The sequence below is a fragment of the Terrapene carolina genome, unplaced genomic scaffold (genome assembly GCF_002925995.2).
Source record: "Terrapene carolina triunguis isolate 2854851 unplaced genomic scaffold, T_m_triunguis-2.0 Scaffold85, whole genome shotgun sequence".
Taxonomy (NCBI): Eukaryota; Metazoa; Chordata; order Testudines; family Emydidae; genus Terrapene; species Terrapene triunguis.
In genome coordinates, this window is record NW_020664436.1 from 35,275,181 (window position 1) to 35,303,073 (window position 27,893).

At 39.2% G+C, this 27,893-nt stretch overlaps 1 protein-coding gene across 5 annotated transcripts in view; it reads right to left on the reverse strand.

The window, feature by feature from the left end:
• Window positions 1-3,467: 3,467 nt before the first annotated feature.
• The window catches only part of ZDHHC14 (zinc finger DHHC-type containing 14), a 157,389-nt gene continuing 132,963 nt past the window's right edge, over window positions 3,468-27,893 (reverse strand). For 2 of the 5 annotated variants that reach the window (XM_024214028.3, XM_024214027.3), the window contains exons 6-9: window positions 21,971-22,073; window positions 18,420-18,529; window positions 16,952-17,054; window positions 7,160-8,082 (exon numbers count right to left, since the gene is read on the reverse strand). In XM_024214028.3, the coding sequence (XP_024069796.1) occupies window positions 7,726-8,082; window positions 16,952-17,054; window positions 18,420-18,529; window positions 21,971-22,073 (673 nt within the window). In that variant the 3' untranslated portion in view covers window positions 7,160-7,725. Of the gene's footprint in view, window positions 4,320-4,933; window positions 8,128-16,951; window positions 17,055-18,419; window positions 18,530-21,970; window positions 22,074-27,893 lie in introns of those variants that run through there. The other 3 variants (XM_024214026.3, XM_024214030.3, XR_002908912.3) reach the window with 2 other exon arrangements.

Here is a 27,893-nt window from a genome sequence, read left to right on the forward strand (position 1 = left end):
TTCGCTCTTGGCCCGGTAAGCAACTCCGCCCTTCAAAAATCTCAAAGCACAACCATAACCGTCACTGCAGGGGGGATGACCAGTTATGAATCACTTAGCATTCTTTATAATTACCTACTCACAGTTGCACCTCAACTTCAAACCCAGGTGATAACTACAGCTGCCTCAGTTAACATTGTCTTCTACAAATAACATTACGCTTTCTACTCAAAAACCAGGACATTAACCCACAAAAACTATGCAATGTAGAGTCAAGATTGCACAGGAGTATCTTGTGTCCTTCCAGAACATCAAGTTCAGCTACATTCAAACCTCTGAAAACGAAATACAGCGATGCCCCCAAACATTTATAACACACATACTAGCACTCTGCCTTTTCAGTGCAGTACATTCAGGAAATAGGCATAGGACCCCTGAAGGACACCATCTAAAATGAGCTCTTTGCTAAGGCAAAACTTGTGTTAGGTGAGGTGTATGAACAGGAGCTACCTACACCTGGTCTATCCTCAAACACTTAGGCCTTGGCTACACTTGAGAATTCACAGCGCTGCCGTAGCAGCGCTGTGAATCGCGAGTGTAGTCGCACCGCCAGCGCTGCGAGAGCTCTCTCGCAGCGCTGCAAGTACTCCACCTCTCCGAGGGGAATAGCTTGCAGCGCTGCGAGCGAGCGTGCAGCGCTGCAGGCGCTGATTACACTCGCGCTTTACAGCGCTGCACTCGCTGCGCTGGGGGGAGGGCGTTTTCACACCCCTGAGCGCAGCAAGTTGCAGCGCTGTACAGCGCCAATGTAGCCAAGGCCTTAGCCTGGCCCAGAGACACCACCACATTTGCTAAATTTTACCACTCTTTACAGCGCCTGTAACTTTACACAGAGGATGGCATTTAACAATACTTTCCACCTACCTATCATTAAACCCACAGACCACTCTCATATCCCTCCTCACTGATGACAAATCCCACAGAAAGACCCTTGTGCCCCATTATTTGACAAAACCTGCAGAACTTAGCTCTGAAATGAGGCATACTGGATCTCTCAAGGTACACCTGAACTTCTTTCTTTTGCTCACACACACAAGGGGAAGGTAGGAAGTCAGAGCAAGATAATTGGCTCAGACTCCCCCACTCCACATGGGCAGGGTTCCCTCAGATCTTTTCATATCACAGTGAAAGCTCTGCCAAGCTGCTCCAACTAATGCACCCTCCATTCCATAAAGCTAGACCTAACTCAGTGAACGCAACTGGAGGATATGCAGATAACCCCCAGTGGCTATTGCCAGCTTCAAAGGGTCAGAGTTAAGGTTGCATTGGCACGTACATTAACTGTATTTCCTGGTTTTCAGAGGAGAGGCTTGAGTGTAGCTGAACTCAACCTTTTGGAAGGGCAAAAGTTACCACTGAGCAACCTTACCTGTGTGTTACCTAAGTACTTTGTTGGTGAATTTTACTTCTGTTTGTACAGCAAAGTGAACAGAGAGTGACCCATATTCTATTCTGGTTTGTGCACCATCAATAGAACAGTTAATTAAATCCCATCTGTAGACTCTTTACTCATGATTATGCACAAGCCAGAGGAACTAAGCTTGAATTTCAGGTCCTAGGTTAAGTTTGTAAGAATGGTAATTAAAGAAAACCTTTTTCCTTACCAAGTGAGCAAATCTCATCTAGACAAAATTGAGAAGCAAACATGGAACCCCATTATGCCAATGTAACAGCCGTTAACAATATGAAATATAAAATATCAGACCTATAGCTATTGTCTTAAAATCATGAGATGAAATCCTGGCTGTATTAAAGTCAATGGCAAACTTCCCATTGATTTCAATGGGACCAGGATTTTACCTGTTCTCCTTTACGTACTGAACTTTATTCTCATTTATTTCTCAATGAATATGCAGGCTCATCAGATTTTAAATGAATATGCAGGTCAGGGTTGTCCTAATGGGAGGATTTTGGTCCTCCTTTCTCTCTCCTCTCATGTGTCCTCTGATCCAACTGTGACCTTATTTCTTCCTTTTCTTTTTTCTCTATTTATAGTTGTCTCCACATTATTGTTTCACTTTAGTATTGGAATACCTTTGTACTCACTGTCTCCTGAAGTTTCGTATTCTATTTTCTAGGCTTTGCCTCCTTTTTCTCTTCTTCACTTTCTTCTCTGTTCATTCCATCTGTCTCCAGCCTTCATTTCACTCTTCTCTTCTCCCTTCTTCCTACCCTTGCTATCTCCTTCTTTTTGCCATTCATTCACTCTCTCTCTGCTACATTCACTCTTCTCTCAAGCATCCCCTTAGTCCTTTGTTTTCCCTCCCTACTTTACCCCAGAAATAGGCTCCATTTCATCCCTTCTTGCCCTTCTGCAAGCTTCTGTTCCTGATGCAGGACAGGTGGGAGAAATGCAACTAAATCGGATGAAGACTTTCCACTTGCAACACAGAGTCAGAATTAATCAGATTCCATATTGATTTGGTTTTGTGCAGGCTCAAGATATTGTCAGGTGAGTTCACTGGCAACATGTGACTGCTCTGCTGGTAGTCTTTGAGGTGCACATGTACTCAGCCAGCCTGCTGTCAACTGCAAAGTCTTAGCAGGCTGATTTCTCCTTTGGGCAGCCAAAGGGGCAACCAAAAGCTGAGACAGAACACAAGTTTTTGTAAAGCTGATCCAGATGGATCTTGAAAACGGGGACATTCCCACTATAGATGGTTTATACCTGCATATGTAGAAGCTAAATGTACCTAGGTTCATTCATATTTAATGCCCAACTATATCTGAAGTTGGAGGAAAGACAGAAATGTGCTCTCTTTCCACTTATGTTTTTTTTTTTTAAATCAGTTGTTCGATAACCGATGTTAAAAACTGACACTCAGTGTGGGTCTTATGGATAAACATATTTCTGTTCAGGATCTAGATCTTGTTGAGTTTGCTTCCCCCGCCATAACTAACATGATAGTAGTTTCCTCCTACACTAAAAATTAGAAGTAGAACGAGGAACACACTTTCCTACATGCAACATTCAAGTTGTGTTGATTTTAGAGCCTAAATATATTGACAGATGAGAAGTGCAGCTTTCAGTAGCTCCTTGTTACTGGTTACTACTGTGCTGCTCCTGCAGTTAGTAATGTGGTGTCAAGAACAATTAAGACAATTGTTCATTTAAAGCCTCAAATATTGTACAATGCATCTATTGTAAATGCCAAGATTTATGTAGGGAAAAATCTTCGTAGCATCACAAGTTGGTCATCTGCCTTACAAATCATGCTGCATGTAATTCCTGAGGTTTATGAGATCTGAAAATAATTGCAATTTGCCTGATCCATTCATCTACTAAGACCAGCTGCAAAGCATCTAATCTTCTCTCTACACAATTTTTAATGGCTTAATTAACATAGTAATCACTTGGATTTGGAAATACATCTTGCTTGTATTATCAGTAACATGTACAATGCGCAAGTTGATAAAGGATTCACTGATTTACAAAATGCAATCATCTCTGACATTTATTACAATGAGAACAACATTACTGTTTAATCATTAATAATATAAAATTACTTTAAAAATAGAGAGGTCTTTGAGAAAACAAGAAAAAGAAGCCTTTTAAAAACAGATCTTATTTATGAAGCATTGCATTTCACTGTACACAGTCTTGTACTGTATACCCACCTAGAGGGGAAAAACTATTAAAAAAAACAATGAAAGGGGAAAAAATTGCTGCCAGATTAACCAGCATAGTGAACTTCTACACATTTATAGGTACTTTTAGTAAAAACATACATTTACTTTTCTGTAAACATCAACTTCCAATTTAGATTCTGCATTTATACAAATCAGAAGGTACCAGTATGAGGAACATTCAAACTTTTTATAAGATTAATTCAATATAATGTACTAATTTTTTAATGAAAAGAACAACAAAGGAGAAAGCAAAATATGCAAAGAGAAGCAAATAGAGCAACGTGGCCCTGGATTATCAGTTTGAATCTCTGGTCCTTGTGCTCTGCAATGCAAAGAAAATACAATCAAAGCTATGAATCCTGCAGTACCAGGGATGGTTAAGTTACTTTGCTGAACGGTGCCATATGTGTACGTGAATTCCATCTGAGGGAGCTCATATGCTGGAAAGCAGTTGCTGCTGGGAAAAAGTAAAACAGAAGAGATGCCCTACACAGGAATTTCAGTCATTCTGATGATGGAGTCACTGATTTTAATCTGTTAATCGAGAACTATAATTATAGAAACAATTAATTAATTCAGTTCCGGTATTTTCCAGCAGATGTCCTCACAAGTCAATAGTGTCAACCAGAGATGCCACCATAACAAAAACTCTGGGGTGGGGAAGGAAAGGAGATTAGATTTAAATTATGGTGATATGAAAACCTGTAAATAAAAACAAGGTAATGGTAAAAATACACTATCTATTTATCATCCTTAAATACAATCTTGAAAGATTATAAACAAAGGGCAAAAAAAAAAAAAAAAAAAAAGGGCATATCACTGGCATCTGAATGAATAAATGGCTCTAAAATGGGTATTCACAGTACTTCAGTTCTGTTGTCAGGCTTTCTATCTCCCTCTCCAGTACTGAAAAAGCAAAAGGTTCTAAAAGTGATGTTCTAGCATTTTAAATATTTAAATGTGAAGAGTGAACAGCGTGTTTCAGTTGGGGAATAACATAAAACCCTGAACAATAACCCTTTCTCCTACGTAAGAATGTCACTATAAACCTTATCACAGCCATACAGTTGATGTGATTCTGCCTGTACTACTTGCTAGTGGCAAGGACATACAAATGTTGCCACCAAATGGAGTTTCCTGTAAGCATGAGATGCCTTGGGTATTCCTGTGAAATTGCAAGCAGATGAATTTATAAATAAAGGTGATCCTCAGAGTAGCTCAATAGCTGTGAAGTTTTAATACTACAGTAAAATATTTATCTTACTTGTTCTTTCACATAGTGGACAATCAATCCTCGGTACACTGATATCTGTAGAATTAATAAAATATTAAGACCCACTTAGCTACAGATTCACTTATTCAATCAAGTATTGTTTCTGTAAGGTTATAAGGTAATTTCCCATAGTGGCAACTGATTTCAAAGAACTTTCCCTTCTACTAACAAAAATAGAAATATTTCACTTACTGTTCAGTACTATGAGAAAAGGATAAATAATTTTTCCTTTTTTCACTAGCAAAATTTTAGTGCTTATGTCAGGGAAGGCTGGTAACACTAACCAAAGCAAATAAAATGTGACAAGGTGCTATGAATGCTTCATCCCAAACCTCAGTTCATCCAAAATACAGTCTTGAGATGAAACATCCCTTTTTGTTCTCAGCTCTAAAAGAATACAAACAGTGCAGTGGTTTTGTAATAAGCATTTGTCATGGGCTAGGTTAAGAATACAAACTTCGGTGTTTCTGAGAGGTGAGAGTACACTGTGTTGCATTATTATAATTATTTGGGTGCCCACAAATAACTCTGACATTCAATGTGCTTTGAGCACTTAATTCCCTTAGGCTCCTTTGAAAATCCCACCCATAAGTAATACACTCTCCTTCCCCCTACCAGAGCTACTACTGTTAGTCTGGTAGCGGGGATATCCATGGATATCCATCTCGCTAAGTTTTTCTGCCCCATCTGACATAGTACCTGACAATCTAGCTGTGGATTGGAATCCAGCACAAAGGGAGTTCTTCTTTGGAGAGGACATACCCAAAAAGAGAGAGAACATCTGAATAAGAATTTTTGAGCAACCTTGCGAGACTGAATGGGAAAAGAAACTGAGAAGCTATATCCCCTTATGTGAAAGCTTGCAAACTTTTTAATGACTCACCATCACTGTTAATGGTGGAGCATTCATAGTCTCATTGAAATTTAGGGCAGGAAGGGACTTCAAAAGGTCATCTAGTCCATCCATAACTAACTGTGAAATGGGACCCAAGAAATCAGTTGATGTTATCAAAGTTTTCCTTCTATATTTTCTATACCTACAACTAGGTGAAAGGTGATATCACCATTTAGAGAAATAAAATTGGTTACAAAACCTCAAAGTATGAGGGCTCTTGTTAGCATGTCATCTGACATTTCAATAGCATAAATGGCTGTATTCCAAGAGGCTTATTCTGCTCTTTTTTAAAAATATGGCAATTTTTTTCACTTGATGTCCGTGAATGACCATGTTTCAATGATGCAGAAATGTCATGCTTCTTGATCGATCAAGGAAACATTTGATATAATAGCAATTTGCAGTTGAAATAATATCTTGAGCTTGCTGGAAAGACTCTCTGCATTTAATTTATCCTGAGAAGAGATTATTGCGGATTCTAGAATCTGAAAAACAAGTCAGATACAGTAAATTACAACGTTTGAGTTCTCTCAGCTTATGCGCAGGGTCCTCTTCAATTGTCCCTGAGTGGAGATATTTTCCATAACCATAACTCTTATTTTCCCTAATCACAAATTGAAGCATAGAACAACTTTGTAATATAAATATTTCCATTTTAAATAATGGATGAAAATATACAGATGAAAACTTATAACTAGACGGCAGCTACAGTGTATCGCTTGTTTGTTCAGGTTCACTCCATTGACTTTTCTCTTCCTTCTGAAGCCTAACATCCAGGAGTTTAGGTCCTAAGCAGATATTAAGTATCTGTACTTAATACACAGGTTTGCTGTAGAAACACTGTGTTATCAAAACAGACTGTCTATACAAAGCTATACATAATACTAAAGCAAAACAATTCATGGTCAGATTTTCCCTGTGGCTCTGGGCGCATTATGCAACTGTATCAAAGTAAAAAAAAACATAACCCCCGATAGACTAAGTCATCCAAATGGGACTTTTCTTTTCCAGTAAACTGTATAAGGATAACTGTACGCATATCCAAAGAAACAGGATATCATTTTATTGGATGTCTGCAGGTAATCTTATCACACAAGGGAGTGGAAGAATCTGTGGCATGGCACAACACAATACCTTATTCTAAACAATTAAATAGAAGGTTAAACGATATGTAGCATGATAAAAATCAGTAGCCTCCATATTTTAGGCACCACTGATTAATTTAAAATAAAATGTAATAAACTGAAAAAAATAACGTTGTCCATTGGTTAATCTATTGCACCGTCTTTAAATGAAACAGCACTTTGAAACTCACAAATAAAAAAGCAGCACTCTCTTTTAATACCAACACCACTGTAACACATACCTTAGCGTGGCATGCAAATCCATATCTGCAGTCATTTTCTGTATTAACAAATGGAATGATTATTTTCTATTTCAAATATTAGTAGCATAACATGTAAGTGCAGATCATTCTGGCCACAAGTGTGGTAAGCCTTAACAAGTGTGTATTACAAGAGCATAAAATGCATAACATGACACTTACATCCAAAAACCTCTCTTTTTTATACTGTAACAAAGGCCGTCCTACAGGTAGAACTACAAGTTGCTGGACCCAGATCTTCAGTAGCAGGATTACTGACCTTCCTGGTTTTATTTAAAAAATAGAAGCAGTCACCATCAAAGCAGAACCATTAACAATCCAGTCAAAAGAATGCCATAGTTCCATTGAAAAAATAATTTGTCCATTTAGTAAACTCCATTACATGGGAAAGTTTTCATTATATAGGCATGTTAGAGTCTTACAGTGGTACTGTAAAGTCTTTCCTGTTGGGTATACATTTGTACAACCGCTATGATATGGTATAATATTATCAATAAAAATTGGTCAAACTGAGCTAAGCTTCACAAGACCACGCACTGAGTCTTCATGCAATGAATCTTGGCTGGCTAGGCTCAGGACGTGCATGGTATGGCTGTGTGTTATAGGGCTCCCTGCTGGCAGCATACCAGGAGGTGATGGAGCTTCCTCAGGAGTGAGAAACTGATGACCTTCATGTTCCTCTTTTAATGGTATCATGTCTGTCAAACCTGTTTCTGATGTGAGATTTGGCATGGAGGACGGTGGTGTCGGCTGCCCTAGGGTTAGCGTGGCACAAGGAGCACCGATAGTGGTCTTTCCTGGTAAAGGTAGCTCTTCACTAGTTATGCTGGGTTCACTCTGTAGTAGTGGTGTGGCAGCAGCCTGTAAAACGAATTTAGTGCTCTGAATGCACTGATCTTGATCACACTGAAGGGGGTCAAAACCCATATAGGGCAAACAAAACAGAAATGGGAGGATGTGGACAGAGGAGGTATGAAAAAAATGGGATGTGAGAAGAAAAAAGAGTCATTAGTATCATTCCATGGTTAGACTGCTGACAAAAAAAGAGCATGCATAACTAAACCAGCTGCATTCTGGGATGAAAGTCAGAGTAGATTATGATAAACTTTACAGTGCATGAGAGTCAGGGACTTCAGTTGACTCTAAAGAGGTACATTCTAAACAACTTTAACTTAGTTGGTTATTATTTATTCTTACTTGAAAATCTTGGAAATGCCTAATGATCAGATTTTGCTTGGTTTGCTGCATATTTGGACAAAAGTGGCAACTCAAATGTCACTGACTCCAAAAAGCATTTCAGCAGGCAGCTGGACAACTTTAACACAGCTTTTACTCTAGGATGGCTAGAAATTCAGAATTTTTTTTAAGACATATCGCAAATATCTTTTTGAGTTTTAGAGCACTAGGTGTATCTCCTTTCTATTTATTTTATCAGGCTTTGTGTAACCTTAGAATTACTGTGCTATAGGAGAGCTTTTTCAGGGCAAACATCCCTTTGAATGCAGCCAGTTTTGTAAAAATTCATCTAGTAATACAGTCTCATTGCCCAAGATTTTGCTTCCCAGGTTGTTTAAGCTGTTAATATTCTTCAGCCAGGAAATGTGTACAAAACAATTATCAACCTGCAGCTTGGTTGCATGGACTTGATAGAAAAGTTCACTTCCAGGGTTTTTTATGCTGCTTATTCATTTGTTTAATCTTGACAGTGTGGAGGACCAAAACATAGCTGATTAAACATTTGTTTTCTGGCAAACATCCAAGATTTTTTAAACATAATGGACCAAATTCGCTCAACTATAACTCCATTTAAGCCAGTAGAATTACACTGGTTATTAATTTGACCTAAAATCATTTACAAGGACAGTATTTGCAAAAATTAGTCAGTCAATGCCCAAGGTGGCTGAGTTGTAAACCACAATACCGTAATATGTCCAACTAACTAAAAATTGCAACACGTTCATGGGCAAACCATTGATTGGCAAAGATATCGTCCCTTCTTCAAAAAATCTATACCAAGGCATCAGTTTTGAGCTAACTGCCCTTTAAGGGACAGGCTAGGAGTAATCAAGGAGGCCGTGCCCACCCTAGGGTTGGGCTATCTAAACATGAAGAGGCAGCTGAGAGAGAGAGAGGGGGGAGTAGAAGCCATGTATGCTGTAGTGGGTGGTGATTTCTTTGTCTCCAGGAGACCGGCCTAATCAGACTCACATACTTGGTGTTATGTCTGAGAGCTTTGAACCAGGGTCTGGAGGTGAGGGTCTTATGAACCATTTGTTGTAACTACTCCTGCCCTTATGCCTTATTAAAGAGAACATGCTATTTTATTAGTGTGTATTGGCTTCTCCTCTGTCTTCCCTGCTGCTCCCAGGCTGTTAAAGCGAACCTACTACTGCCCCAATCAGGTGGAGCACAGCACCCTACTCACACCCCTGAGTTACATAAGTTTTGCCAACATAGGCTGTCGTGTAGACATATCCTTAATCAATTGCCTGCCACTGCCATGGTCTTTGGCATTGGTGCACCACTCAGATCGCTCACCAAGCAAAATGGCTTCACAGAAGCTACAATAAAATATAGTGCATAATGATCATATAATCCCAATACATAGGGCAAAAATGATAAGAGAGTCTAAATGGCTTAGGAGCCTAACTCCCATTTCCTTTTAGTGGGACTTGGGCATTTTTGAAACTTTTACCCACAATGTAGTTTGTATACTCCTTATGCATTTTGATCTTCCAGAATGATGTATACATTGAGTTTCGAATACATTCTTTTCTTTCATACAATCCTCTTATTCAAGGCCTGGTGGTGAGCACTCAGGCCTGGATCTAGCAAAGCACTGAAACATGTAAGTAGTCCCCATATGACTTCAAAAGCTTAAAACCGAGCACATGCTTCAGTGCTTTGCTGGGCAGGGGCAGAGTGCTCAGCACTTTGCAGGATCAAGTCCTTGACTGGCTATTCATTGTGAAGACCCATTCTTGATTAATAAATGGCTATTTCACTCCATCCCAAGTAATTAACTAAGCTATAGCCCCTGGATCAACCTTATTAGGAATGCCCTACAAAAATGGGGTCAGCATTCTAATCCTTCCAAAGAGACAACAAATTCCATCTTCTCTGAGAAGTACTAGTCAAAGACTATACTCTTACATAACAAATGCTATAACCACCAGAGCATACTCATAATAAATAATTTTAGCAGCTGATTTATTGCCTTAGTGATGTTTCAGCATTTATCTTCAAAAGCAGATAGTTGCCTAATGTGTTCCAGCACCATAAAGGTACACAATTTAAAATAGCATGAAGGCAATTTACTTAGATTTATGTAATGGTCTGTATTAAATCATTTTTATTGAATTCTAATTCATTGTAACTGAACCAACATCTCAAAGATACCGAGAAAGTAGCTTGATAAAGCTCCATTAAAAAGGAAGCCATACATCTATCAGAGTTTCATGTGTATACAAGAGTATTCTCTTTTTTCTCCACTTCCATGAGTCCTCCCCTTTTCTGAAGGTTGGTACCACATCTGATTTCCTGACCACTACTTTCTGCCTGGTACATCCCCAGCACGCCATCCCTTTTCCAAAATTATTTTCAGTAGTTTGGTAAATTCGTGAGCTAAATCCTTAATACCCTAAGAAGCCTGTCATCTGGACCAACTGACTCATAGTTGTTCATATTTCCCTAGTAATTCCTCCCCGGCCTTTTATCAATTGCTATTTCAAGTCCCCCTTTTAAAAACACTCCTTCCCACAGTCCTCCCTTCAGGGGAGCGATCTCGACAATTATTGCGGGGGGGAAATGAATCTAATAAGATACATGCTATACTTCACTATTCATTCACACTGCATTTTGTTGCCTCCTTGACTGTGCATACTGTCTAATACCCTAGATTTCAAACTCTTCATGGCAGGCACTATGCCTTTTTACATGGTTTGTAAGTCATCTTGCTCATTGTTGGTGCTATATACAAAAGATTACTAAAGAACAACATATTTCTCACTTCTTACTCTGTGTTAAGATGATTTCCTACCAAATGTGTAGTTATGCCAGTTCATATATACAGTACAATAATTATTAAAGATTTATACACCTTCAACTTGTGATAGCAACAAATTACTTGCATGGATCAATTAAAGAAAAGAGAACAGCCGGAACAGATCAGTGACAATCTCTAGTGCTTTTTTGCTGTTCAGGTGCACCGTTTCCTTACACAGCTTCTGTTTAGGTTTCCAATATTCTGCATTTTATGAACAGTGATCAAATATGCAACTTTTTATGTAAAATATAACAGTAAACAGCTTTCCACAATCTTAAACAGGCAAATCTTGGGACGTACTAGGTTTTAAATTTGTTTTGAGAATGGATTATAGTGGGATTTATATTATATGAGGCATATGCATGAAATGAATCTCTCAAATCTATGGCATTTTTATGCAAGTATAGCACTCTTCGGTTTGTGATATACTCAAGCTATCAAAAAGGAATTTGTCTACAAAAATAATCTGAAGGTGTTCCCTGATTACATGATATGTTTCCTAGGTTACACAAAATACAGGGGGAAAATGTTAGTAGGAAGTGCCCTCAAAGATATTCCACTGAATTTTTCAATATTAAAATTTTAGATTAAAAAAACCCTAAAAAGCCAACAATGGGGTATCAAACTATTTATAGCTCAATTGTTCGAAAAGATTAGAGTTAATTCCCTTGGCTCCTTCTTCCCCTAGATCCTATCATCTGATTTTGTTAGCTATACACAGCTTCCCCCTTTTTACTGGAGCAGCTGACTGAGCCTGAAAAATACTGGATCAAGTGCTTGTAAGTACACAAGTTCGATTGTGTATATTATATAAATATATCTATATCGAAATTTGTCATTTTGATATTTATTTTCACACCAACAGCCACGTACCAAATGCAAACTAGACAATGTGAAAAAGCTAATTCTTTACTTTATTTCACAAATAATTGATACAAAGACCTGTATGCACACAGGTTTTCTGAAGAAAATTTGATTTTACCCCATACAATTATTAGAGCTCTTGTTCATATTAATATAGCTCTCACACTTTAACACCACCAGCAGCAATTCTATTAGTTTTAAATGCAAAATTAACTTCATAGCTAAAATTCTCTAACAGCAATGTCTTTAAAAATGTTACAATTCTTGAAGTATTTAAGAAAAGGCTGCACAACAGAGTTCTCTAATGAGCTGCAAGTAAAACACAAACATTAATAAATGGTTAAGAGGAGGATTGGTTGAACTGAATGATGGAGTTATGACCTAGTGGGCATAACTGAAACCTGGTGAGATGAAACATATAACTGGCATGTCAGTTTAGATGTGCACAATCTATATGTGAAAGATGGAGGGATGGAAGGTGGAACTGTATATCAATGGACACAATGCCAGCAAGCTATCTTTTGACAGTGAAGGGTAGGATGATGATACACCTGGTAAGAATGGAAGGAATTGTGTTTGTGCAGTGCCCAGTGCAATGGGGCACCAATCCCAACTGGGGCCTTTAGGTGATATCATAATAGATATGAGCCCTGACCATGTCCTCAACTGAAGTCACAGATGCAGGGCTAGTGCCCAAACATAACCTCCAGTCCTAGGATAGGATTTTTTTTAAAAAAAATAAACTAACAACTCCACCACAAATATATGACTTAGCCTAAGCTTCTTCTCTCAGCTTGGTTGTCCCTTCAGGACCATCTGGCCTTAGCTCTGTGGAGAGCAGCTCTCATATTTAGGATATAGCCATGTCTTTGGTGATCTCTCCAAAGGTATTTCTCTAGATAGTCTTCTCTCTGCTGCATAGCCTTTGCCAGTAAGGATAGCCAAAAATCTGATGCAATGAAATCTGTACCCTTCCAGGCAGACTCTCCATGTACTTCTCCAATATTGTCAAATTCACTAATTCTATTAATAGCTGTGTCTTGAGCAGGGCCGGATTAACGCTGGGGCTTTCAGGGCTGCAGCACAGGGCCTCAGGCTAAGGGGGGTCCCGCAAAAATAAATCCATAATTATATACAATTCAGTAGTCAGCAACCTGTCAATCGCGATCAACTGGTCGATCCTGGAGCCTCTGCCAGTCGATCGCGATCTCCGGGCCGCTAAAAGTCCAGCAGCGCAGCAGGGCTCAGGCAGGCTGCCTGCATGCCATGGCCCCATGCCACTCCTGGAAGTGGCTGGCTGCTGGCACGTCTCTGCGGCCCCTGGCGGGAGGGGAGGCGGCTCCATGCACTGCCCCCCCCCCCAGCACCGTCCCCGCAACTCCCATTGGCCAGGAACTAGCCAATGGGAGCTGCGGGGGCGGCGCTTGCTATTATATGCTGCAGATGGCATAGGCCTTCACCACTTGACACACAAAAAAATCTCCACTAGCTGTCAGCAGTGGTAACTATAGTATTAGCAGTTCTCCTACAACAAAAATAAGAACTAGAGGGAAGGTCAGTTACAGATGGAGAAGGTCTCATTCTATCTGCTGTTCAGTGGTACTCACACAACAGTAAAAACATCACAGAAATTCAGGATAAATTGATGCTTCCAGAGTGAGTTCGGGGTCATGCCCTACCTACTTAGCAACTGCTGCTAGGTAAGCACTGCGTTGTAGCAAAAGCAGCCTGTAAGACAACTGCAAAGATATACTCTAGGAATTATTTTGGGGAAGTCCTATAGCTTGTATTATACAGGAGGTCAGACTAGCTGATCACAGGGTTCCCTTCTGGCCTTGGAATCTATGAAAAAACTGAAGAGTGGATATTTGAGGGTTCTGGGGGAGTTTGTATCTAGGAGAAAGACAGGACTTGGCAGATAGCTGAAGACAGGCTGCTGGAATCCTAACTGGAAATGGAAAGGCTGGTAAGAACTCAGAGCTAGCAGCAAGGCTAACTGAAGGTGACAGGAAGGGAAAAGACTTGTAACGTGGCAGAGCCCAAGGTCCAGGATATGAATGAGGATGATTTTTTAATGCAGCTTAAAGATGGAATGGGACTATCACAGAATCATAGAAATGTTGGACTAGAAGGGACCTCAATAGGTTATCTAGTTCAGTCCCTCGCACTGTCAAGTAAGCCAGGCTCACCTGAGGAGGAGCCTGAGGTCACGAGAGGGGTCCATTGGAAAGTACGAGAACATGCAACTGAGAGCATGGAATGTGAGGGAAGGTTGGAAAAGGAGCTGTGAGGAGCAACAAAGATATGCTCTGTCACTAGACTATCAGACTGGCTAAAGAAAGGAAGTTAAGAACCCTCTTCTGAACTATGTTAGGTATAAAAAATGAACAATTTTGGATAGGTAAGAGATATGACCCTGTGCAAAAGATCAGGATACTGAACAGCTCAACAAAACTCAGGGGAGATTTTTGGAGGTTCAAACATCATGTAGGCACTTAACTCCTACTGGAAGCCAATTAAAGGCAGGCACCTATCTCCCATTTGTGTGTTTGAAAATCTGCCCATAACATATGTGATGTGTGGAGGTGTGGGTCTTTGGCCTATAAGTTCTAGGACTGGAAGGTACAGCATCTTGAGAAACAAGATGTCAGAGACTCTTAAAAATATTTCTATATGTAAACACATGTCCTATTCAATTTTCCAAGTGTCCCCTGTGAAGTCATTTTCAGGCATGAAGGCTGGACAGTTGTCATAAAGGGTTCAAAGTGACTATGCTCTCTTCTGTGGCTTATCTTCATCCAAGGTTTTTCCCACCTCAGGTCCACTGAAATTCATTCCATCACGAGGCAAGTCCTAGAGCATTTGAAAATCTAATTCCAGTACCTAAAGCTATACTACTGTGTGCCTACATACATCACTCTTTATTCAGCAGCATGCACTGGTTTGACTCAATTCCCCCTTTACATTTGATCATCTCAGTACATTTCATGATCAATGTTGCAACATCTTTCCACTTTTCCAGAGATACAAAAGCTGCAAAGTCAGTCTGTTGACAGGCTATTTGATCAGGAATATCTGGTAGGTGATGAGTATTCTGTTCCTAGAAAACCTGTGTGTCACAGTGACTTCACCAGCTTCAGAGGTCTCAGGTGCACAAATATGACTGTATTAGTGAATTTAATTAGGCACATGCATTGAAGCATATAAACTATAGTATGGGCATATCTATGTTGTAGGGCAGGGGTTCTCAAACTTCACTGCATCACGACCCCCTTCTAAGAACAAAAATTACTACATGACCCCAGAAGTGGGCTTCGGCCTGGGCAGTGGGGCTCGGGCTTCAGCTTTGGCCCTGGCTCCCAGAAAGTCTAAGCCAGCCCTAGCGACCCCATTAAAATGGGGATCCAACACACAGATTGAGAACTGCTGTTGTAGAGAGTTCTAAAAGAATTTGATGCTGAAAGGAAAGGCTAAATGCGTAGCTGGACTGGGATGATCAAAGAGATCTGCTGGAAGAGACTCCATATTATGTCTATATAATTGTTCCAAAGTGACAGAATATGACAAAGACCTACTGTGGCTAATTTGTCTCTGTACATAAGAATCCCTGACAGAGTCCAAGGAAGTTTGGCTGAGCGTGTCCTGAAACATTTCAATATATTTCCAGGATTTTACAGTTTGAGGTAATCTTCTTGAGTAGAACTTGCACTGAGATCTAGCATGGCCTGCCCTGTAGGTAGCTGACAAAAAGCTTAAGATAAATGCCGTGATTGTACTTGAAGTCATCAAGGTACTTCTTGTTAAAAATTATAAAAAATAATAAAACTTGTTAAAAAAATAACATTATAAAGAAAACTGACAACCATTCCACTAAACCCTTGCAGCAATAAATGGAAACAATTCTAAAATCTTATAGCAGAATCTTTATAAAAGTTTAAGTGATAGTAAAGCTCACAAAGTCATGAGAAGTGTATTCTTTCTTCAGTCAAAAATCAAGCCTGAAATTATGCTAGAAGGCTGTGGTGAGAATTTATTTCCCTCCCTCCCTTTGAGGAAAGAAAAAGTGCATAGAGTCCATACATTTAATGAATCTTTAACATATCCTCACAATCTACAAACTGGAAGAACAAGAGGTCAGAAGTGGGCATCTTTGCTACTTATTCTCTTCTTCTTGGCACTGATGTGAGTCCTTTGCCATCAAGGGGAACAACAGGAACCATTGGCACATTTTTGGAAGATTTATTAAAGTTCTGAATATGGTATTGAGGTTGCCTGTTGTTCATTAGAAGTTCAAAGTCCCCCTCCTTTTTCTCAAAATGCACCCACCCATCTTAAACATCTCCTCTTGTTAACCTGTCCTGTATAAATATGTGTCAGTCTAGAAAAATCTGCACTGCACAGGCAAAGGAAGAAAGAGTATGTGAGAAGAATACGATACCAAATGATACTCTGTTCTGCAAAACTGATGAATCGGGGTACATCCATGACAACCGAATAGTCCAATTCAAAACAAGGCAGATATCAACAGGATATGTAAAAGTGACACTGTATATTCAGTAGACAATAGATTTCAAAGTGTAGAAAAAAAAACACATTTTTCTATTGTCCATGAGTAAAAACTATCATTATTGTATAGATATAGATAAAAACCTTGATTTCTTACTGCATAAGCCTATTGCAGTATAGTTAATAATGAACAATTCCACCTATCAGAGTGGCAGCTGTATCCAGTTAGTTTATTACTTGATTAGTTCACATGAAAGCGGAGAAGGGAAACATTCACAGGGATCTTGATGAACAACACTATGGGATGGTTCCTACCATGTTGCTCTGAGACTGTGTTGCCCCATACATTGTAATGCCATTTGATGGTGCTGCTGGCTGTGGTGTATCTGGCTGTATAAATCCTCTTCTGTCAATTAGACTACAGAATAATAATAAAAAAAACACACACACAAGATTGTTAGAAAGATTGTTCTGATTAATAATTCTCCACCCCCAATAAAAATAGGTTTCAATATTACATCATCAAATCTTAATGCATCACCACTACCTTCAAATATAACCTGTATTTCAGATCTGAGAAATGTGACTTCACCTCAACTCACCAATAACAAAAGAAAATTAGTTACCTGCAACTGCTTTTCTACATGGAAAGTGATTATGAGAAGAGGCACATTTCTGGGTTTCTACCTCAGGTGTAAAATTTGGATGCTGACTAGCAAATAAAAAAGAATTTGGAACCCTTGAGGGAGAGACAGATTGAAAGACCCCCATAGTGCACTCTGCATCTGTGTCTCTTCTGAAGTGTCTACATTATCTTCTCTTGCAATTCAGCTTCTGAATTTGTTGCCAAAGGCTGAAACCCAAAATTATGAATCTATTATAATTTACTTAACAAGGAATTATCATGAAAGAAACAGAAGGGAGCACTAGTGTAGAATATTTACCAGTAGTTTTACTAATCTTATGCATCTCTGCCCATACCAGAACCTCCACTATAGCGATCACAGACAGTGCTGAACCCAGGGGAGTAAATAGGAAATATTAAAAGCAGAAGACTAGTGTAGACAAGGCTTACATTCAGATAGGTTTGTGTAGAATTTTAATACACAAAGGTAAAAACAGAGGGAACAGTGTGAGTGAAACACAAAATGAACAGTCTGGTGAAGAACTTGAACAAAGCTGTTTGCTGGAATTCTGAAAGTAGTGTGATCACACTGTGTATTATAGGCTGCACGTTGGTTTTGGCAGCTAATATCTATGTACAAGACTATATACACTTCTAAATAAACTAAACTTACAGCTTGTCTACATTGCCCCACAGTTTGGACTACAGGAGTGTGAACAGCAGCGCGCACCAAAGAGCTGTGCTGCAACTCCACTGTGTGGATGGTGTGGGTGCAAACTAAAAGGAATACAATGTACAAGCAAAAGAGTAATTACATTATTCTGTTTTCTGAAAACAATTAACTGCTTGGAGTTCCTCACTTCCAACAGATGTAAATGCTGCAATGAAAGATCAAAGAACCACCAAACAAGTTTATTTATGTTTCAGGTGTATGAACCTGTACTTTAACTGTTTTACTAGATCTAATTGCTGACTCAGCCATAAAACAGAGTTAGCAACTTACTTGTATCCGTCATCTAAAAAGATGAGTTTCACTAAATAGTACAACGAAGCCCTGTTTTAGTTGAGCAAACTGAAGTAAGATAACAAAAGTCAAACTTAGATCAGTAAGTCTGTGGTCTCATCCTATACAAAAACATTACTTTTAGTAACTCTTACCTTGGAGAGATGGGCCCGCACAGCGCTGCACAACAATTAGTAAAGATGTTGCCATAACTGTATGGATTGTAATTCTCTTTACCTCTTTTATTTGACCAAGATCCTTTAATCTAAAGAGACATGAATATAAAATATCACATACTATGTCACATACAATTGCTGGGGCAAATTAGAGGTAATCACAGTAACAACAAATATGATAATCATTATTTATGATTTGTGGAAGAAAAGAGGAAAAGAATGTTTAAAAGAACATCTGTACTAACCCCACAGCCTTAAAAGGGCTTTGGGAGAATCTCCATGACACAACCACATAGAGGCTATATTCACTATTTCAATTTCAGAATATGTAAATTGGAGTAATGGCTACTAAGCAAACCTAGCATTTTTGTGTATCACACAATTATGAAAAAAGCTACAATAAATTAGATAAAAATAAAAAGTAAATTTGGAGTAATTCCTTCAAAAAGCTTATGTCAGTATATTTGGATTAAATGGAAAAACTAAACAATGCTCTCTTATACCATCTGTTAGTTAGCTTTAGTCTTCCTTTAGTCTCAATAATTCTTAATAATCTGGTTAGGAGAGACATGAAGTATCTGTCTCCACAGTTAGTTAAATGAACTGTTGTGACACTGGAACCAATGGACCCATCCTCCATGTAGAACGGAGACTGTAAAAGCGGATAAGGCTGACCTCTGAACTAATGATTTATTCTCTATTGGGAGAACCAGCCCTCATTTGCCAGAGCACTCAAACAAAATTTAGTTTAAATGGCAGAAAGTCAAAGACAGACAAGACACATGATGGAACTTGTTTTCAAAACCAGACTGGTTGATATTTTCTGAAACTTTGTTCAAGTCTGAGTTGTTTTTGAATTACAGATTATGTAGGATTCTAGTGGAAAACATTGGAAAAAGAGTGCTATAGACAGCTGGATACTTCCCCACTGAACTGAAGTGTATAAAATACAGAGACTTTTTGAAGGACTGGCTTTCACTTGCATTTTGTTGTTTTTGTTTGTTTCTTCTGTGTCTGTCATTTTCTGTTCCCAGAAACTAGTCTAATGGGTCTTATTGAACCTTGGTTATAATTAGGGCTGTCAAGCGATTAAAAAAATTAATTGCGATTAATCGCGCTGTTAAACAACAATAGAATACCATTTATTTTAAATATTTTTGGATGTTTACTACATTTTCAAATATATTAATTTCAATTACAACACAGAATACAAAGAGTACAGAGCTCACTTTATATTTATTTTTGATTACAAATATTTGCACTGTAAAAAACAAAAAAATTGTATTTTTCAGTTCATCTCATACAAGTATTGTAGTCAGGGCTGGCTCCAGGCACCAGCCGAGCAAGCTGGTGCTTGGAGCGGCAGCTTGTAGGAGGTGACATTCCGCCCAATCCTAGGGCGGCACGGCCGCTTTTTTTTTTTGTTCTGCTCTGGCTGCCCTGTAGGGGGCGGTGGCGTGGAGGACGGGAGCGCCCTGCAGCAAGCCCAGCAGGGCAGCCCGCGTCCTTCCCTCCCAGCCGACCGGAGCAGTGCGGAGCCTCCCGGCCCCCTTCTCTTTCTGCCCCCGCTCCCTCCCCCTCCCCCCGCTAGCCGGGGCACATCTGCAGGACAGGGAGTCCCCCTGCACCCTGGCTCCGGCCGCGCCACACGTTTTTTTTTTTTTTTTTTTTTATTTTTTTTTTCTGGCCGCCTTGTTTTTGTTTTTTTGTTTTGCTTGGGGCGGCCAGAAAGCCAGAGCCGGCCCTGATTGTAGTGCAAACTCTTTATCATGAAAGTTGAACTTACAAATGTAGAATTATGTACAAAAAAACTGCATTCAAAAATAAAACAATGTAAAACTTTAGAGCCTACTAGTCCACTCAGACCTACTTCTTGGTTAGCCAATCACTCAGACAAACAAGGTTGGTTACAATTTGCAGGAGATAATACTGCCTGCTTCTTGTTTACAATGTCACCTGAAAGTGAGAACAGGCATTCGCTTGGCACTGTTGTAGCTGGCGTTGCAAGATATTTACATGCCAGATGTGCTACAGATTCCTATGTCCCTTCATGCTTCAACCATCATTCCAGAGGACATGCTTCCATGCTGATGATGGGTTCTGCTTGATAATGATCCAAAGCAGTGCGGATCGCTGCATGTTCATTTTCATCATCTGAGTCAGATGCCACCAGCAGAAGGTTGATTTTCTTTCTTGGTGGTTTGGGTTCTGTAGTTTCCGTATCAGAGTGTTGCTCTTTAAGACCTCTAAAAGCATGCTCCACACCTCGTCCCTCTCAGATTTTGGACAGCACTTCAGATTCTTAAACCTTGGGTTGCGTGGTGTAGCTATTTTTAGAAATCTCACATCAGTACCTTCTTTGCGTTTTGTCAAATCTCCTGTGTAGGTGTTCTGAAAACGAACATGTGCTGGGTCATCATCCGAGACTGCTATAACATGAAATATATGCAGAATGCAGGTAAAACAGAACAGGAGACATACAATTCTCCCCCCAAGGAGTACAGTCACAAATTTAATTGACGCATTCTTTTTTTAACAAGCATCATCAGCATGGAAGCATGTCCTCTGGAATGGTGGCCGAAGCATGAATGGGCATATGAATGTTTAGCATATATGGCAGGTAAATACCTTGCAACGCCGGCTACAAAAGTGCCATGCGAACACCTGTTCTCACTTTCAGATGACATTGTAAATTAGAAGCAGGCAGCAGTATCTCCCGTCAATGTAAACAAACTTGTTTGTCTTAGCGATTGGCAGAATAAGAAGTTGGACTGAGTGGACTTGTAGGCTCTAAAGTTTTACACTGTTTTGTTTTTGAGTGCAGTTATGTAACCAAAAAAAAAATCTGCATTTGTAAGTTACAATTTCATGATAAAGAAATTGCAATTCAGTACTTGTATGAGGTGAATTGAAAAATGCTATTTCTTTTGTTTATCATTTTTACATTTGTAATCAAAAATAATAATATAAAGTGAACTTTCTGCATAAAGTTCAACTGGTATTCTATTGTTATTAAGTGCGATTAATCACAATTAATTTTTTTAATCACAATTAATTTTTTTGAGTTAATCGTGTGTGTTGACTGCGATTGACAGTCCTAGTTATAACCCAATCAATATTTTCCCATCTAATCTCAAAAAGGATTAAAACTACTTTTGTAACTTGCATTTTCCCTGCAAGTTTAAGGTGGATGTTTAACATCATATATAGTTATTATAAAGCCAAGCTTCAGACTATGAGAAAGAATGCTGAAGTTTTTAGAACTAGGGGTAGAATGTACTAAACACCTAATGAATCTCTAAAACAGTGGTCACTGCATCAAGTGTTACCAGGTCATGGTGCCCTATCACCTCCTTCCTCACCAAGACATGCATACAAATATGCAGATAGGTTTTTTTGCGGGGGAGGGGAGATACTCAGCAGGATCTACAGGAAAGAAACTGAAAATACAAATAATGAAATTTAACAATCCTTTAATATTTACTAAATGAAAACAGGTATGCAATTACACTATGAAGTCAAGAACTTACATCTTCATTTGTTGTTTGATTGGAGCTGATCAAATATGTATGAAAACCTGAGAGACCAACAATAGACCAAACGGAAAAAAAACACACGACAGCTTCCAGCACAGTGATTAAAAGTCAAGGAAGTACAAATTTGTATGAAATCTAATAATAATTAATAATAGCACTCACATAGTGATTTTGTCTTTAAAGTACTGCACTTTGAATTCTGCACAAACATTTGCTGAGTAATCCTCAAAACACCTGTATTAGGAAAGTATGTAAGTAAATGGTAGTACATAGTTTCACTTATAGATAGACAGACAGAGAGCTACATTCCATGACTTACTCAAGGCCACACGATGAGTCAGTGACAAAGATGAGATTAGAACTGTGTTTCCATAGCGTCTAGCACAAAGGGTGGTGGCCCATGATTAGGGCTTCTAGGAGCTACAATAATTCAAATAAATAAGAACAGTTTATGAGTTTCTGGCTTCCAGTCACACGTGAAATCTATTAGACCAGTGAGATTCAGACTGAGGCTTGCAAGCAGCTCTTTAATGTATCTCCTGCGGCTCTTTCCAGCACATGATATTAAAACACTATGATTTAATTATTAACCAATCAGGATGCTTTTACTATGTTATTAACCAATTGTAGTTGATAAATAATATTTGGTCAGTCATTTTCTTGTGAGAATAATATATCTAAACTAAATATTTCCCCATCATACTGTTTCAATATGAATATATAGTATTATAGTAAATGAAAGAATGAATTCACACTAGTGTAGCTTTTTTGGTAATGTGGATTGCTAATTTGGCTCCTGAACCACTGAGGTCTGAGTATCACTGTAGTAGACCATGCTGTCTGTCCTCTGTAACTGAAGCAGAGATACCGATTATACGTGTCCTACAAAATCATAATGACAATGTATTAGCCCAGGTATGGTACAAATTCCACTTGTTCTCCATTACCATCATGATTACATTCATGGCTGTGTTATAAACAAATACACACACACACCTGCCATAGGCACGTGACTGAGGAATTTGCAAGGCCTGTTTACAACTTTTACCTTTGTGAATTTTCCTACTGGAAACAATGCACTGAAAAGCACCAAAAACCTTTTATTCAGTACTACAGAATGAACATAAGCAAGATATTTCACCATTCAGTCAACTGTGCCTCAATATTACTTTTAAGCTTTGTCTTATTAATTTTTCCTCTTTTTCTTTCCAATCTACCTTCCCTCTCTTCCTTCTGCAGAGGCCTTTTTACCTTAACTACAACCCCAAAAAAATCAGTAACTAGCCTTTTCCAGGACCAACATCTATGTTACTATTAAATTGGTCAACATTAGGTGCTGTGCAGTGCAGCTTACAACATGCCTTTAACTCTGACTAAAAGACATAATCTCAATGACAAGGTATCATATTTTGCTCTTAAACCTTGTTTATCTCAGTAAGACAGCAAGCTACTACAACCAAAAGACCACGTCTATCCTTTCAATTGCTATTTATTTCAGTTTATGTACAATAGCTAGGAAATTGGAACTCGTCTTACTCTATATTAATATATTTATGTTTGATAGTCTATATATACACCAAAGAAGAGAAAAAGCGTTGTCTCCTACAAAAATATATAATAAATTAATAAGGAACATGGCAATTGGAAAAGAACATGATGACAATTAATCTATACGAATCATTTTCCAAAACAACTGTTTCTCAAAATATTCACAAACAGGGACATTGTAGGCCACAAAATGCACTACTCAGATCCTCATCAATACCTGTTTACATAAGAGAAAGAGAAATATGCATGACCCCTTAGCACTATGAAAATAAAGAAGCCAGAAAAAGCAATACCAGGAATGCCCTGGTCTCTTACCATTTAAAAATTACAACAAACATATTCAGGGCATTATTTAACAGTCAAGGACCATAACACTGCTGTGATCCAATAAACATGGGAACTATACATTATACAATTGCATAAAAACCTCATAAAATATTGCTAAATTTGCAAAGTCATTATAATGCCACTGGCAACAACTTTGCTCTAACACAACTTAGTTTAAATGGCAGAAACTTTCAAAGCCAAGCAGAAATGGAAATGTGCCAACAATTCATTAGTTTTGCTTAGGGTATAAAACATTTATAATCAGCTCTTTAGAACTATATCTTGCAGAAACAGGATGGATAGAAGAACCATGATGAATTTCTGAGCAGCAGGTTTGCTACTTTTCTTCCTCTCCCTCCGGAGTGATTTGAAAGGTCAAAGATGAGCAGGAAAGGAGCTTGCACTGAGGACCAAGCCGTAGACACAGCAGCAGGCAGCCTGTGAACTAGGACAAGAAGGCTAAGGCACAGAGAGCCTGGCAGGAGTTTGGCAGCAGCAGGATACAGGCAGAAGAACCTGCAAACAGGAGGCAGAAGGCACCCCCTCTAAAATTGACTGCTGCGTGGTAGAGCTCTTAAGTGAAACTGCCAACGACACAACTAAACACTGTCTAGCAGGATCTACTCATCGATATTTAAACTGTCCTCTGAGACAGGGTTGGACTAGAAAAGACACCCCAGATATCAGGTCTGAGGAACACCAGTTACCCTCCTATCCTTATAGCTGACTGCCCCCTTGGGACAGAGTTAAGAAAAACTGTTTATCTTTTATTTCAACTAAGGACTAAGCCATTGTACCTAAGGTATCAGAGGGGTAGCCATGTTAGTCTGTATCCACAAAAACACAACCTATCCTGGAAAACGATCCCTCTCTCTCACAGACCTTGGGAGGCAGGCCAGTCCTCGCTTACAGACAGCCCCCCAACCTGAAGCAAATACTCACCAGGAACTACACACCACAGAACAGTAACCCAGGAACCAATCCCTGTAATGAACCCTGTTGCCTATTCTGTCCCCATATCTACTCTAGCGACACCATCAGAGGACCCAACCACATCAGCCACACATCAGGGGCTCATTCATCTGCACATCTACTAATGTGATATATGCTATCACGTGGCAGCAATGCCCCTCTGCTATATACATTGGCCAAACCGGATAGTCTCTACGTAAAAGAATAAATGGACACAAATCAGACATCAGGAATGGTAACATACAAAAGCCAGGAGGAGAACACTTCAATCTCCCTGGACACTCAATAACAGATTTAAAAGTAGCCATCGTTCAACAACAAAAAAAACCCTTCAAAAACAGACTTCAAAGAGAAACCGCAGAGCTACAATTCATTTGCAAATTTAACACCATTAATTTGGGCTTGAATAGGGACTGGAAGTGGCTAGCTCACTACAAAAGCAATTTTTCCTCTCTTGGTATTGACACCTCCTCATCAATTATTGGGAGTGGACCACATCCACGCTGACTGAATTGGCCTTGTCAGCACTGGTTCTCCACTTGTAAGGTAACTCCCTTCTCTTCATGTGCCAATATATTTATGCCTGTATCAGTAATTTTCACTCCATGCATCTGAAGAAGTGTGTTTTTTACCCACGAAAGCTTATGCCTAAATAAATCTGTTAGTCTTTAAGGTGCCACCAGACTACTTGTTGTTTTTGTACCTAAGATACTTTCAACCTTTTCTTTCTGCCAGCCCTAGTGAATAATCCTTTCCTTTTAACTACGTATGTGAGCACTTTTCAGGAAGCCACAAGGTGCTAGATCTGTAGGGTCAGTGACTAAATGCTCATAAGCACGCCCTTCTGAGACTATTTTATACCTGGTGATTTATCAAGTATATGGAAAGTTTTGGAGCACTGCATCCCCCAGAGAAACCTATTGGGGTGGGACCAATTATACAACATTCCCTTATTAACAGGGCACTGTTAGTGATGCTTAATTAAGCAAACTGCTTTACAGGATCTCCATATTGTGGGTATTCTTGTATAAACTTTTCTAAGGTCATCACCATGCAGTTTGAGGAACTTAAATACATGGATGAATTTATGCTCACAGCACCTGAGTGAGGCAGGGAAGCATTAGGTCATTCTGACAGGCTACACTATCTGCCCCTGCCAGGGCTCCTGTGGGAGGGAAAGAGACCCACTGTTCTAGGCATATTCAGTTAGCTCCTCACTTCACACTTTCTAAGTGCAGGAGTGAACTGCTGAGCCTTGTGCTTCAGGACTCACTGAGTGTGAGCTTCCATAATAAGGTTTTTTGATTCAAGGTAAGTGTTTGGGAATTTGTCCCTTTACATTTATAGTAAAAGGAATAAAGTCAATTCACTTAAATAAGAGGTGCTTAGATGAAGACGTAGGAATTGCGAGGAAAACAAAGGTACAGTATAAAAGATATATCCTCAGTTTAATATGTAGGAAGCTTTTTAACTCCCTGTTCATCAAGATGAGCAAATAAAATGGAAGCTTATTTGTTATTAAAAAGATAATTGATTTATACATAGTTGTTGAATATACAGCAGCTAGGCTCAGCTATTGAGTACAGTAATATTGTCTACTACAGCTAGACAACTCGGTTTGTCACATAGCATTGTTAGTGAGGTATCAGTTGAAAAGCAAGGCTCTCTCTTCACAAACTGTCTTGCCCCAAAACAAAATTTCCAGTACTGTTGATGCAATTTTATTTTGTATTGTTAGGAATTGCAACCAACCTATTAAACTGTCCAACATGTCACATTCTAAAAGAGCTGCTTCTACAAAATGCTCTATTGAGCCTCTCAAACTGGCATGACTTTGAATGCAAATTATGAAAAGCCTATTGTTCCTGTACAAGGATCCACAAGTGTGGGATCAATTACCTTTTGATTTAAGAACAATTGAAAGCTTTTCCCATTTTGAGAGAACTGAAAGACTAATCCACTATTAGAAGTGATTTGTAATTCTTTTATGTGGAAGTTATTGTTGTGCTATTTAGGATAGATTGCTTGTTTGTGCTTCCTAAAAACTGCGGCCTTGCTTAAAAAGGAGGTTATGGCTCAATGATTCTACATCATGAACACACAAATCAATGAACATGATAAAAATTAGGTCTGCAGAATTTAGCAAACTTGACGTTTTAGAAATATACAGGTGACAACACTCAGGAGTGAAATCTTGTCACTTCTGCCTTTTACATATTTCTTTAGCAAAAATGTAAGATTCTGCCAATTAATAAACTGAAGTTTTTCCACAAATCCATTTGGTGGGGTGTGTGTGGTGTGGTTGGTTTTTTGTTTTTAATAGGCGAAACTGCCATTTTTGTGTATTTCTGGGCAAAAATCTAGTTTTGTGCACAAGAGCAAGTGTTCTAAGGCAAAACAGTAAAAAGGTTTTGCTTTTGCAGAGCCAGTGTAAAGAATGATTTTGCACTGGCTTTGTGAGTGATGCAAATATTTTCACATATCCATATATCAGCCATCCACACATATTAGTAGGCTGTTGGAAGGGATATAGTCCCACAGAAATTTAAGCAGGAAGTCAAGTAGAAGTTATGGCAGCTCCCCAGCCTTTTCTGTCTGTTAGCTCAGTGGTTTTCAAACTTTTTCTATTGATGACCCCTTCCACACAGCAAGCCTCCGAGCGTGAGCCCCCTTATAAATTAACAATGGTGGGGATAATTTAATTTAATGGGGGCTCGGGGCTGTCAGCACCACAGAACTGACAGCTCGTGACTCCCATGTAACCACCTGGCGATCCCCTGAGGGTCACGACCCCCAGTTTGAGAACCCCTCTGTTAGCTGTTCTCACCTGGGAGCAGAAGTCATAGAATCATAGAAGATTAGGGTTGGAAGAAACCTCAGGAGGTCATCTAGTCCAACCCCCTGCTCAAAGCAGGGCCAACACCAACTAAATCATCCCAGCCACGGCTTTGTCAAGCCAGGCCTTAAAAACCTCTAAGGATGGAGATTCCACCACCTCCCTAGGTAACCCATTCCAGTGCTTCACCACCCTCCTAGTGAAATAGCGTTTCCTAATATCCAACCTAGACCT